The sequence below is a fragment of the Labrus mixtus genome, chromosome 18 (assembly GCF_963584025.1).
Source record: "Labrus mixtus chromosome 18, fLabMix1.1, whole genome shotgun sequence".
NCBI classification, from domain to species: domain Eukaryota; kingdom Metazoa; phylum Chordata; class Actinopteri; order Labriformes; family Labridae; genus Labrus; species Labrus mixtus.
This window is the reverse complement of record NC_083629.1, coordinates 19,150,190-19,164,091: the sequence shown is the minus strand read 5'-3', so window position 1 is coordinate 19,164,091 and position 13,902 is coordinate 19,150,190. Positions and strand designations below refer to the sequence as shown.

Genomic DNA, 13,902 nt, shown 5'->3' with positions numbered 1-13,902 from the left:
GCCTGCCTGTGTTTACCTCCTTCCTCAACTGCTTGATTGTGCCCTTCATCCTGTCTGTCTCTTTGCTTGTTTCAGTGTTTCTGCTCATCTGTCTATTCAGTTCCTCCTCTTTTCTGTCCATTTTTAACGCCTGTTTTTTTTTTTTTTTTTTCCTGCATCGTGTTTGTGTGACTGACTGAATGCACCTCCCTGTCTATATCTGCCAGCCGCTCTGTCTCTAAGCATTATCCCTCTCTGCCCACCTTCTCCTTTGGCCTGCCTGCTGCAATGAAGACTAACACTCACACTCGGGAGGTGAATGAACTGTCGACAACAAATGACAGCGCTCGTAAGGTTTACACATGTGATGCATGTTTTGATGAGGGGGAGGGGGGGGGGGGGCGGGTGAAGTGAAGGTCTGAGATTTGACAGGGGGCCATGAAAGAAGAGCAGGGGAGGGAGATGAAGAGGAGGGGAAGTGTCTGTGCATTGGGAGTCAGGCCATGCATGTTCTGTTCTTTCAGAGGCGTGATAGCAAGCTCATGTCTCTCACTGTGACTCAGAGGCCGCTGCAAGGACACACGCATACACACACACACACACACACACACACACACACACACACAAATGCTCAGGTTTCTTTTACATGCGTGGACACAATAGTGATCATTTGACACCCTTCATTTATATGATTGGGCATGTTTGTATTTGCACACTCATGGATAAGAAAGATCTTAAAGCTTCAGCGTCCCGGTCCCGTTTGTTCACTTAAAAGAAAGAAAGACGAATTTCCGGTTTTAAGGCCGGTTGTGTGAAAAGTTGATGTAAATGGATTTAACGTCAAGTCTCAGAACTGACAAAGTAACCACGCAGATTATCCAAGACGTGTCATACAAAGTAGGACGAATGTGCGACTTTTTGATCCAGTAGATGTCGCCCGTGAGCACCAGAACCAAATCAAAACAAACTGCTGTTTGTGCGACACCTCCGCTAGTCTGAAGCCGCCGCGCCACAAAATTGTCCTCGTCTCTCGCTGCAACAGCCTGTGGCATTGTTGTGTTAGCATGCTAATGTTGGCACACTTTGGTTAACTTCATATTGCACATCCATTGGCCGTGATCTAAAGACACTAACGTGACATCCAAATTAGCAGCGAGTAGACCTTGTTATTCTTCTTTTCTCTAGTCCGTGACTAAAACAGCTTTTTCGACAACAGTACAGCTGGTGGGACTTGCGCTCCTCACTCATTGTAGACAGTCATGACTCAGAGAGACATTAACACAGGATAGACTTGATTTCTGATGTATTTATGTGTAAAATGTTGCACATTCTGCCTTTAATTGTAATTACATACAACAAACTTTCACTCTTGATAATGAGGCCAGCATCAACAGATGAGATAAAACTAAAATGTAGAAAAGAGAACAACAGGCAGTATAAATACATGAAGTGTCTAATTAGACTGTTGACAACGATCAGTCCATTGGCCAACATGCAAATATCGATATTATCAATAGCTGATGTTTTTTCTCTTGTGTCACAACAATTTAATGCTGGCAAGCTAGTGTACTAAACTTCTGATTAAGAGAAGAGGTTTATTTATTTTTTTGGCAGAAGAAGTCATCCGGCTGAGATATGTTTTAATAGTCAAACGTGAAAGAAAATGTCAGCAGTGCAGGTGTCTCAGGTTCTGGAAAAGATCAGCGACTGGCGGTTTGAAATAGAGGAGGGACTTCTTGCAACAGTTAAAAAAAAAAAAAATCATCAAATCACATTTGATAAAAAGAAATGAAGAATTACAAAGACGTCTTGAGAATTGGAGACATTGGAATCAGCATTTGGATACATCATTTCTTAAAATATCCTCATCCCAAATTCTAGGGAAAATCTGTCTATGTGTGAATCTACTTCTTTGCTTTTTCCCCTTTCTTTTCACTTTTCCATCTGTTTTTAAATGCACTTTGACTTATCATGATCACACATACACACTACTCATACACACCCAATCTTAGTAACAACAGAGAATACATACACACACACACGAGTGATAAGTGTACAGTCAACCACTGGGCTGACTAGACAGGAACTAGGTCAGCTGGCTCTGGCATGGTGGAGGGGGGTGAGATTATAATACTGACCCGGGTTGTGGTGATGAGGGATTTTGTTATTGTGTCTGTGTGTATGGGTGGGTGGGGGGGTGGGGGGGTGGGGGTGTCAGGGAGCCAAGCTTGCTCTTGCACTTGGCTTCTCATGGGCACACTGACCCTTGCAAACATACAAAAACACACACATTCAAGAGACAGACAGAACTGAGTGGGAAGTAGAGAGGAAAGGGAGAGAAGTGGCTTTGAATGTTTGCTGTCTCTGCACATTTCCCTTTTCTTTCTCTTTCTCTTATTTTTCAAATGCCTCGTCAAGTCTCTGCGGTATTCGCTGTTGTCACACATTGACCCCCGACAGCACCTGCGTGTATGCCGCGTGTTTCACTCGAGTGGGAAAGGCTGGAGTCAAAGGGATGTCACCGCTTGTTTCCCGTCTTCCCTGTGACTCACAGTGATACAAAAAGACAAGAGGAGGTCGAGACAGACGCTGTGGTTTTTTATACAGACAGTGGTTCTTATTTATGTAAAGTGAAACTCATGTGTGCGCACACACACACACACACACACACACACACACACGCATACAGGTCAGAGGCGTCAGAGGCACGAGTTCATCCAGTCAGCTGAGGAGAGCAACAGATGGGACACCAGCAGGAAGCACAACCCCGGCATCACATAAACACACACAAAACCACACACTGCCAATAGAGAAGTGTGCTGTGCAGGGACTCAGGTGTGAGAGCCGAGATGAAAAAGAGCGAGCAGGTGAGGATGGAGAGACAGCGACGGAGAGAAAGGGCGAAGAGGTAGCGAGCTGGAGTGACGGATTCAGAGAGAAGAAGAGGATTTAGAGGGCTCATTCCAAACAGGAGAGAGCAAAAGAAAAAGAAAGCGACATTAAGGCTGAAAGGGTGAGATGTGACCAGTGACTAAAGTAGTCCAAAGCAAAGACCCCTCTCCACATCTCCCACCCCCCCCACCCCCTCCCTCCATCCCTGTTGCCCAGTAAGGCCGCATTCCTCGGCCCCTCACCATGAACGCCATAGTAACAGGGCCACAGCAGTGCCCAAGGCTTACACAGAGCTTATTCATGAATAGTCTATATACTGTATGGCAGTCTGTCGCTGAGAAATGCCCCTCTCCCTCCCACCCTCCTTTTCCACTCCGCCTGCCTGCTTCTAGTTGACCTATTTTCTCGCCCCCAAGTCACTGATGGAGCTGCATCTAGTCTCTTAATTCTCTGTTACACTTACACGAGCACTTAGTTCCAGAAGTTGGCTCTGGATGCATGAGAACATGAGGTTCTTGCTTGTTTGAATCTGCCAAATTAAATTCTGAATCATCAGCTGAATTGCGGAAAAAGCTGAATTCTATTTCCAAGTTCCACCTTTTCTTTTTGTTGCAAACACTTCGGCTCTGGGGCTCTCTGCGCAGAATTTACATGAATCCAGGTTATAATCTTAATATGTCTCTTTTCTTCAGTTTGCTGCCTTTGTCAAGTATATTATCTTCATGCAGGGAGTTTTTCTGAATTTTACAATGCGATACAATACAATACTATGAGTATTTATGATGTGATATGATATGACACTATAAAATACATTATCATACATTTTTCTTTCCTGGGAATAGGAATTAGTTTGGTTTGTTTGTCAAAAACGTCCGTTTGTAGTCATGAAAAAAACAGTTATTGAGCGTGCAGGGAAAGAAAATGAAGACATCACATCACAGTCTCTCTGATTGCCAAATGATTCCTTGGAAGTGTTGAGAGCGTGAACAGTACGGAAATCAGCAAAGATGATGCCATAACATAAGAAATAAACAGAAGCTGTGATCTTCTTGATTATAACTTCATGTATAATGCATCATGTTCGGCGTGCTTGAACAGACAATAACTTAAAAAATACGAGTAGGCAAGACCCTGCTCTCTAACCGACTGGCTTTCCCTTTACTTCACTCTGATACTGCAACGCACAAAGTGTAAACACACACTTGATCCGGAGTGCTCGAAGGAATCATGTGCGTGTAAACAAGCCCATAGTAGGAGCTGAATCCCTTCCGTGGAGTCTGAGCACATGGCGCAGGGCAGGAGGAAGGCAGGAAAGATGGATTGAAGTGACAGAGGCAGGCAGAAATTGAGAAGAAAAGATGAGCGATGAGTGGGACGGAGGGACGGACCGAGAGATGACAGGAAAAGATGCGAGATGACGGATTTGGCAGAGACTGATGGGATGGCCAGGGAGGGTGAAGAGGGGATGGGTTCATTAACATCGCAGAACAAACTCCGTGGCCTGTATCGTCTTCAGCTGGGCTGTAAATCTGTGATTAAGAGTTGACTCCTGTTAATGTACTGTACATGTCTGGGTGAGGTGCACTGGGAATTAGGCTACCACAGCACCTCCTTGTTAAAGCACGCAGTAGTGAGTCGTGTTGTAAAGTGTAAGTGGTTTTATAAGAGGCAGACCTGGCCCCGGCATGACTCCTATCATCCTCTTAGGGTCTTTAATTCAATCCACCCCACTCCTCTGTAATTCACTTTCTAAAGACATTAACTGCACTCACCTGGCTGCTCTCTGGTGCACAGACACATCTATTTTAGATACACATTAGACCTAAAGCAGAGCCATTTAACTGCACCAAGACAATTCACGCACTGCTAAGCTACCATCACTCTCCCCAAAAATATGCAGAATCAACACCTCATAGATTTTTGTGCCCACCTGGGGGCCTCAGAACACACTTTAAAGTTTTCCCATTAACATATCCAGCAGACACAGAGCAGCATTAGCATTCATTTGGAGTCTTGTTTTTTGGCCACCTGAGGAATATAAGTCCAATATTTATTTTCTCACACTTGAGCTCTGTTTCGCCGCCCACTAATGGCTCCATATTTTTTACAGGCCAGATGCTAACTTTTTGCTTTTGTTGCACGGCGCTGGCCAGGAGGAATAGAGTGTTTAGTTGTTGCTGACAATTGTCTAGCTACTGAAAGCCAAGTTTTAGATGATGAGTGTCCCCATTAACACATTATGACAAATTACATCAAGTTATCTGAGCCAATTTAAGCTAAAGAACTTTTGATACGGAGGAGTAAGTTTGTTTACAGTTATTTTAATATCAGCACATTTTAAACCACTCTGCAGCAAACCCTAACTTGCAGTTAGATCTTGAGTTTAATCTCTTGAAAAGATGTTTTTTTGGGGGGGCTCGTTATGCCTTTATTTGAGAGACAGGACAGTGGATAGAGTCTAAAATCAGGAGGGGACAGAGTGGAGGAAAGTAGCCACAGACCAGATTTGAACCCGGGGCCCGTCCGCTTTGAGGACACCAGCCTCCGTACATGGGGGCGCGCAAATCAACCACCAGGGTAATGGCGCCCCGTCGACAGGAATTAAAAAAGATACTTGTACTGTAAATGATAAAACGATGAATTTTAAACAAAAGCTAGTCTTACTTCACACAAGGAGATAAATGTTAATAATATGAGGTGTCACAATTTAGCCAGTGTACATTAATTTATATGACTGCACTCCTGTTTAAGTGAGAATCAGATTTGATGTCCTCCTTATCCACATGTTCATTATTAATTAATTAATTGAATTAAGACAGTGGGCATTAATCAACACATCAGTTTATAGCATCTATCTGAATATGCCGGAATTAGCACAAAAGCTAAATTTCATCTGTAGTCCTATATGTACTAACAAAAACAAACTTACAATTACAGAACACCTCAAAGGACAGTCTACAGAACATCACACAAAAGAACTCAGACAATTTTAACGAACAAATAGGACACACTTGTCATCTGTTAATTTTGGTAAAGTGTCTGTGTAACAGTCCTCATCCGATAAGAGGAATAATAACTGATGCCGAGTCCTTAGCAAGCGAATACATTTCATGGTTCTTTGGTGATTAAGCCTCTCTTGAGCAACAGGTTACAGTCACCTCAAAAGTACCATGTGACTTCCTGTTTACACTCATGTGGTTTAATTTCCATAATCATATTCAACACAGTCCACAAGACAGACTGATAAATCCCAGACGTGAGACTAACAGGCTTTCAGATCTGATGTAATATGACATATTTAAAGTGAGTAAGATGAGAATCCATTTATGTGGAGTGTTTTTTTTTATTTTATTTTATTTTTTTTACTCAGCTATCGTGTTTGTCCTCAAGTTAAAACCCTTAACTCTGAATGGTTACCTGGGAAATTGTGGCACGTGCAGCACCCACCCTGACCCACTCACAGCACAAACACACTCATTCACTGTTTCAGTCGGTTTCTTGGGAATGAAATGAAGGGATTATGGGGGATAAGAAGGTTGCATGTTTGCCAGAAACAACAGAAGAATTTAGAAAAAAGTAGGATCGGAAAGTCTCAAGTGTTATTCTGAATTTGACAAGTGTGACACAACATTTACAGGTCACATGAGCTGCTGTGCTTTCTCAAACAGACAGTCACTTTTGTATTGACCTTTCAAGGAATTTAAAGGTACTTTGATGTAGCTGCTTAATCTTTTATTAAGGCATGATGGACATTTATGTGTTTGAACTCAGGAGTCTTCTTCAGTGTTCATTGTGTTACATTACTTGGGGTAGGAAGTGCGGGGTCATGAAACAATATGTGATATGTGACCTCATGATAACAATAATATCAGGATACAGCCATTCTGCAATATTTGATATATTGCTAGACAATCACGTAATGACAAATCAAGATATCTGAGGAACTGAAGAATATGCAGTGCCTCTAACACGGGCGAAATACAGGATTGATCTATCCTGCCGTCGTCGTCGTCTTTTTTTCCTTCTGTCAGCTTCTTCTTCGGCCCGATCACTTCCCTTCACGTTCCCACATTCACGTCATAAGCACCACCGTAGAGAGTCATGCACTTGGCATGCGGTAAGCACATTTGCCAGGGAAATTTGTTAAAAGCACCTCATATTTCTTTTAGTGAAATATCTATGTTAGGCAGCAGCGATTCCATAATTGCACACAAGTCAGGATGACGATACATTGATGTATCAATGCTTTGATACATACACAGTCAGTATAACGCATTCCCACTGGATGAAACAGCTTGTACTGGGTCAAATTGACTCCCAGCACGACTGTGGGATTAGAAAAAGAGCTTTTTGCTGACAAGCATTATAGCTTTTCATGTAGGAGTTGATCATGAGATGGGTCACACTCCCGATTACGTCGTCGTCTGATTATTGTAAACAGACTGTTACGAAAGTTTGGATCTGAAAAGCTTAGGTTGTTATGGTCATTGGTGTCCTCCTTTCAAATGTGGTTTTGCTGATGGACAGCTTTTAATGCGAGTCATTTGTTTTGGTATTACAGCTAAGGCTAGGACTATACGTATTCAGTTAGGTAACAGTTAAGATCAGGAATGTAGTGAAGAGGATTAAGGTTAGCTCGGGGAGTGAAAGAATGAATGCCGTCAGTAAAGGTCCTCACGTATGTTGTGAAGTGGCTTTCACAAGAGCTGAAGCCCTGCACTCTAAAACCCATTATTTCTGACGGCATGTGCTGCTCATGGGCCGATATCCCCCGTTCAAAGAAAGGAGGGGATTCATCTCAGTGGCCTTGTGCCCAAAGTTAATCTTACTTCATTCCGCTTTTGCACACAAACATTCCACGTCAAGGAGAAATGGCAAAGGGAAAGGAAACCAGAGGCACAATAATTAAGACCAAACAGAAGTTTAATCTTTGGATGTACAAGGATGTCTGCTTCAATGTCAGGCTGTCAATGTAGCACTGAATGCTAGAAAGATAACATTGAAGCTCTCCTCCTGACTTGTAGATAAGTGTTGGGTGAGGTGAGGCAAGCTGTGTGTTATTTTAAAAGACACTTGTGTTAAAATTGTCTACGTTTTTTTGTTGTTTGACAGACTGCCAAGTCAACCTTTTGAGTTTCTTAATGGTTATTATTATCAAAGACGTTGAAGGACATCATGCTCCTTTGTGAAATTGGGAGATTTTGAGCTCTTTGGCCTACTTTGAAAAAAGAAAAGAACTAAAGCTAGCGTCGAGTTTGGAATAACTAGCAACAGAAAGCTGGCTTTGATTCCCACCTTAAGAATTGTGCTTGTTGAGTTACAAAGTTCTGTGTGTGTGTGGGGGGGTTTGGGGGGGATGCATCTGGCTCTCTAGCTTTAGCTTGTGTCTTCTTAAGTTCATGGGCATGGTTTGGTCGGTTCATAGGTAGACATGGCAGAATTGATTCTATGCATTTGGTCAGGATAACCAGACTAGTCTAAAGCTATAGGAAATGAAAACTGCACCTGCAGTACTTCCTCCCCCACCTCTCAAAAACAGACTTCTTGAGAACTGATGTGTGACGTGTGTGTTTGCATCTGAATGAGTGAGAATCTTATCCTCACGTCTCTCCGCTTTTTGGTGTTGTTTTCCAAACATATTCAATGTGCTGCTAATGTTTAGCAGCTTCATGCAGACGTACACAAATACACCATGATTCATCTGTCACCAGTGGGGTCATGTGGCAGTCATGTGACGCTGGCAAGAGCTCAGAAGGAACACAAAATGAGAAAAAAAAAGGAAGGGGGTAAAAATTGCTCTAGTCATGGAGAAACATAAACCACTGACACAGACACACACACACATGTATGTATACACACTCAGATGCACTGACAAAGCCCGGTGCAAGCTGAGAGCTCATTCTGCAAGTGGCCTATAAAATATGAATGATATCGTGCTATATTTTTATCAGCGAGCCTGAGGACATGTATGAACTGGAGCAGCAAAAACACTCAGTTTCTCCAGCCACAGCACTCGTTCTGTGTGTTGTGCATGGGGAAGACTAGGCTCCACATGCATGCAAACATCATGTATCTTCCAGTAATTTAGGTTCCTGTATGCATTTGCATCCAGATCATATGCCCATGCGTGTATGTGAATAGATTTTTTTTTTTGACATTATCTGGATGTTTCTGTTGTGTAAAAACAGCGAGAGAAAGAAAGTGCATCCTTAGCCGTGTCTTGGGAGCTGCTGTCGGAACTTTGTATGCAGCGAGAGAGAGTTAATTCACACAGCTGCCAAACAAGCACGTAGTTGGAGAGTGAAAAAGGAAGTGAGGAGAGAAAAAATGTACCTGCATAGACCCGATAGCCAAGCAAACACACACACACACTGACTGCAGAAGGTTGCTGACTGTTAAAAAAAGCTTGCAGACTCTTTTAGTTAACGGTTTAGTTAGACACACACTCTTCATTTTGAGCCCACTCATACTCGTTAGAACGTTTGAACAGTAGCCTTTGTGTAGGAGTGTGCTTTTGGCACAGTGTATGAGTGTTTGTGTGTGTGTGTGTGTGTGTGTGTGTGTGTTTGGTTATGAGAGTGTGAGAGAGCTAGACAGCGGGAGGATGTACTTGAGACAGAGTGCGAGAGAATGAGTTTGTCTGTGTTTTTGCTGGTGCATGTGTTTGAATATGAGGCCAAGTGAATGTGTGTTTGTGGGCCTCACACAACAGAAAAATAAGGATGAAAAAAACAACAGGAAAAGGAAGAAGAGAGAGAGAGAGAAGGGTGAAAAAAAACGACAGGAAAAGGAAGAAGAGAGAGAGCGCAAGAAAAGCACAAGGGCCCGTCTTCAGAAAGCGCTGACAGGTTGACAGGTCTGCTGAGACCCACAGAAACAAACATGTAGACACAGAACGAGGGAAAGGGAGAGCGAAAGTGAGTGAAAGTAGGGAGAGTAACTCGAAGGATTCTGAGGAAAGAGAGAAAGCAAGTTGACAAAGAAAATATTTCACCTTACCAAGCGCCAACCTCTATTGAGTGTTGCAGCCAATGCGCAAGTACATGAAACTGCAGTTCCTATAGTGTCCACTGGGGACTTGCTAAAAAAAAAAAAAAAGAATCCCCTCGATAAAATGCCCATATTCACAGCAGAAACAAAAGTTTTTTAATATCTCATTTTTTTACTATATGAAGGCTAAGTAGGAGTTTTGCATAAACTCTCATAATTAGGGGCGTGGCTGAGTTGACTGACAGGCTGGTGCTTTTTTCCAGGAGGCTTAAGGCCCGCCTCAGCTCCACCTCCTATGGCTTTTTCTAGACCAATCAAAAGTTAGATAGAATTTTGTTTAACTCCCTTCATTATGGACTCTCACATTACTTCTAGATCTATGTGAACTGTCAACATACTAAGCTACATGGTTCAACCAAAAATATTCAGACATGGAATAAAAAACATGTACAGGAAGTAAGAAAGTGAAGGCTGCAAAGCAAAAGACAGGAAGGTAAGAGAAGAAAACATGTATGTGACTTTTCAGAACTGAAATCCAGAGTCACTTGATTGAGAGGGGTCCAGTCTGTGAAAAGTGGTTATCATGTAAAATTGTCTGCACACAAGCCTTGCAGAAGTACCACTGCAGAACTATTGAAAAATGAAGTTTAAAAAGTCAGCATTAAAAGAGACCTCGAGCTTTGCCCCAAGTAAAAGATCTCATTTTTAAACAAACTAATTGATGCATTTTTATCAAGTAAAAGGGGGAAAAAATGGTGAAAATGACAGAAATGACTTTGGATGGCTTGTATTTTTTAGCTCTCCCTGGAGAATAAGCACCGACTTCAAGGTTATCAACACTTACAGCATTACAAAGTCAAATTGCAAGAGTTAAAGCTGGACCACCCAACAACCCCTCACACCTGATTGTAGAATAAGATTATATACAGCGTGGGATAAATAATAACTCACATTGTAACATTTTGTATTCTTACTAAATATGGGGACAGCAGCAGTCGTCTGACATCCCCCACAAGAAGAAAGAATACAAAGTTCAGACGGACACAGTGAATGATCTGAAACATTTCCCAAACTTTCTGATAGCCTAAAGGATGCAACGGGAGAGAAGGAGCACAGAGCCAGAGTTGGTAAAGGGGCTCGCTGTTTTCTGGGACTCTGTCGGAATGAGAAGAGCCTTGAAAATAAAGCCCCGTGCTGGACTCTGTCAGGAGTGAAGGAGAGAAAGAGAGAACGAGTAGATAAAAGGGTGAGAGAGAGAGACATAGATGGACTTTGGCTGGTTGAAGAACAGAAGCGGAGAGTGTGAAAGAGAGAGAGAAGGAAGGAGAGGGTGAATACCAACTATTGTTGGAATTCCGTAGCAACACGCAGCGCAGAGAAAAGGGGGGGAGGTGTGTGTGTGTGTGTGTGTGTGTGTGTGTGTGAGTGTATGTGTGCAGGGGTCAGTGGGTTTTACGCTCTGTTCAAGTTGTTTATAGTAAGAGATGTGTCCAGTTCTCTGTTGGAAGCCTATAGCGACTGAGAACTTAAATAATTAGCTAGTCCGGACACGAGTCTTTAAACCAGTACTACATTTCAGACCTATGTGTCAACACTCGAGTTAAAGTCCAACCTATCCCAGTTTTTTTTTAAAATGCTGCTATCCTCTGTTGTAATGTGGGCTAACAGGGGCTTAGCATGTATTGAAGGCACAGTGGCACTTGACCTCAAGGCTAAGATTAGCATGTTAATACCAAAATGACTGGGCTAGCAGATTTAGCATGTAGCGCCTGCTGTATTGTCATTTTATATCTAACTAGTCCGCCATTTGTGGATGGATTTACTATAACAACAAGCTTTATCGCTGTCCAGAGGGTCAAGCGGGGATGCAGGTACATGTTCAGTTACTTTCCGGTTGAGTGGCCGTCTTGTCTTCTTTATATATCTTTTCCACAAGTGTTTGGTAACTGCGTTTGAGGGATAAAAGCAATACGCGTGTGTATTTCTATACATCTATCTCTAAAGATTGACGATGGATCTAAGAAAGATATTGGCAAATATATTGATGTGGGATTTTTTTCTCGCTTCCTAATATCATTATCCGCCCCTGAAAATCCGGTATCGGTCACGGCGGAGGAATCTCAGAAGATATCTGAATGTTTTTAACCCAAATCTGACACTGACGTCCTTGCTTTATTGATTTTCCTATTCTTCCCACTAATCCCACATTGTGTCCTCTTTTCTTCCAGGACCCTGCCGGCATCTTTGAATTGGTTGAGCTGGTGGGAAATGGCACCTATGGGCAAGTGTACAAGGTAAGATAAACACACACACTTTGATATACAGGGTTGTCTTCCCTATGATAGTACACTCCACCATATAATCAGCTTTTATTTATTCTCGCCAAGTAGCATGTATGGAATAAAGAACAGAAATGTGCTCAGTGTCTGAAGGAAATAGAGAAGACAAGATAAAAGCAGCGCACAAGCTTAAGAGAAATGGAGCGAGTATAAGAGAGACTAAAATGCAGAGAGTCGAAGCAGAAACTGGGACACATTTAAGTGCTTTTACAAGAATTTCCCTTACTCCTTCTTCTTGACTCTCTCTCTCTACTTCGCTATCTGCACTGTACTTCGATTCTCTATCCTTACATTTTTGCCCTGTAAATGAGGTATTTCAGGGTGATGTGTTTCCCCGGGGACACAGGAAATGCTTGTTCTCAGTGTGTTCGACGTTGTGACATCACTGTGGTTTGAGTGTTTGTCTGTCAGCTGCACTCAGCGGTGTCCCGCTGTCGTTTAAAGCGCTATCTTTCGGCCCATGTCACAGTCTGGACTTCCTCCTTTACCGATGATGCGCAGCCTTTTCTGTGGTCTTCGCTTCCCGTTTCCTGATTCTGCTGTTCATCCTGTCCCTGCGCAGGATGTGGCACCAGCTTGTGACACTCTGTTTGATCACATTCAGCAGCAGTGAACGCGTGTTTGTTAAATGAGTGAAGGTATGGGCATGTGAAGCCCCCTGTGAGTGCATTGTGTGTGCATGAGAGAGAGAGAGAGAGAGAGAGAGAGAGAGAGAGAGAGAGAGAGAGAGAGAGTCTAATGGAGCAGGTAGTCAAGGTCAGGTGGTGATGGAGAATAGCTTTTCTTATACCTGATAAGGTCAGATGAAAGGTCAGTCAGAGGTTGGACATGTTTCTCCACACTTCTAGAAAGACTTCCTGAAATGTGTGTGTGTGTTTCTGTGTGTGTTCGAAACAGAAGATAGGAGAAACCCCACAAAAGCAGCAGAGAAAAAGCAGAGTTATGCGTACCCGTGTATTGCTGACTCTGCTGTCTTGGGGAAAGTCACGGCTCATTTACTTGCTGACATTCAGCCACTCTGTTCCTATACATTACCGAGCCAAAGATCGCCCGTGGCAACAGCACCGGCCTGTTGGGTCTGTGGCAGATACAGCTGATCCATACTGGTTTGTGATCGGGTGTCAAAGTGTGTGTTATAGTCTGTGGACCGTATAATGAAGGTGATTCATCTTGTGTTGGGTGAAATTCAAATCAAACATTTTCACCTTTGTTTTGTTTCCTGAGGATTTCAATGTGCAAATATTTTTAAGGCAGCGGGAGCAACTTGGGGTTAAGTGTCCACACACATCGGACATGTAGCTGCAGGAGCTCCCCCTCCTCCCAGGTTTTGTCCTTTTGAGATCTCAGTTCTGTTTAAGTAGTGAGACCTGTTCAGGCAAAGCATATCCCTGAACTTCCACCAGATACGGGTTCATTGCGTATCCGCTCTGATCCGTTACGGCTCCGTGCACCTTCGTACGTCAACACCTACAGGCTGCCTTCTCAGTGGAAACCCTTTAAAAAAACACAACAACAAACACAGATAGTTCTGAACCATCAAAACAGAGTGTTTCATTCTGAAAATAAACTGGTTGGCCTGGAGGCAGAGCCAACGCGCATCAGGTGGAATTTAGGCTTTAACACATAGTTCAATACACAACCTTCAGAACACATACAGAGAGTATTGAAATAACTTTAAATAAATGAAACTTTTATACTCAGA

At 42.9% G+C, this 13,902-nt stretch overlaps 1 protein-coding gene across 18 annotated transcripts in view; it reads left to right on the top strand.

Moving 5' to 3' along the window:
- tnika (TRAF2 and NCK interacting kinase a) overlaps nucleotides 1-13,902 on the top strand; it is a 67,692-nt gene that overhangs the window by 1,592 nt on the left and 52,198 nt on the right. For all 18 annotated transcript variants that reach the window (XM_061062938.1, XM_061062943.1, XM_061062940.1 and 15 more), the window contains exon 2: nucleotides 12,090-12,155. In XM_061062938.1, the coding sequence (XP_060918921.1) occupies nucleotides 12,090-12,155 (66 nt within the window). The remainder of the gene's footprint in view (nucleotides 1-12,089; nucleotides 12,156-13,902) is intronic.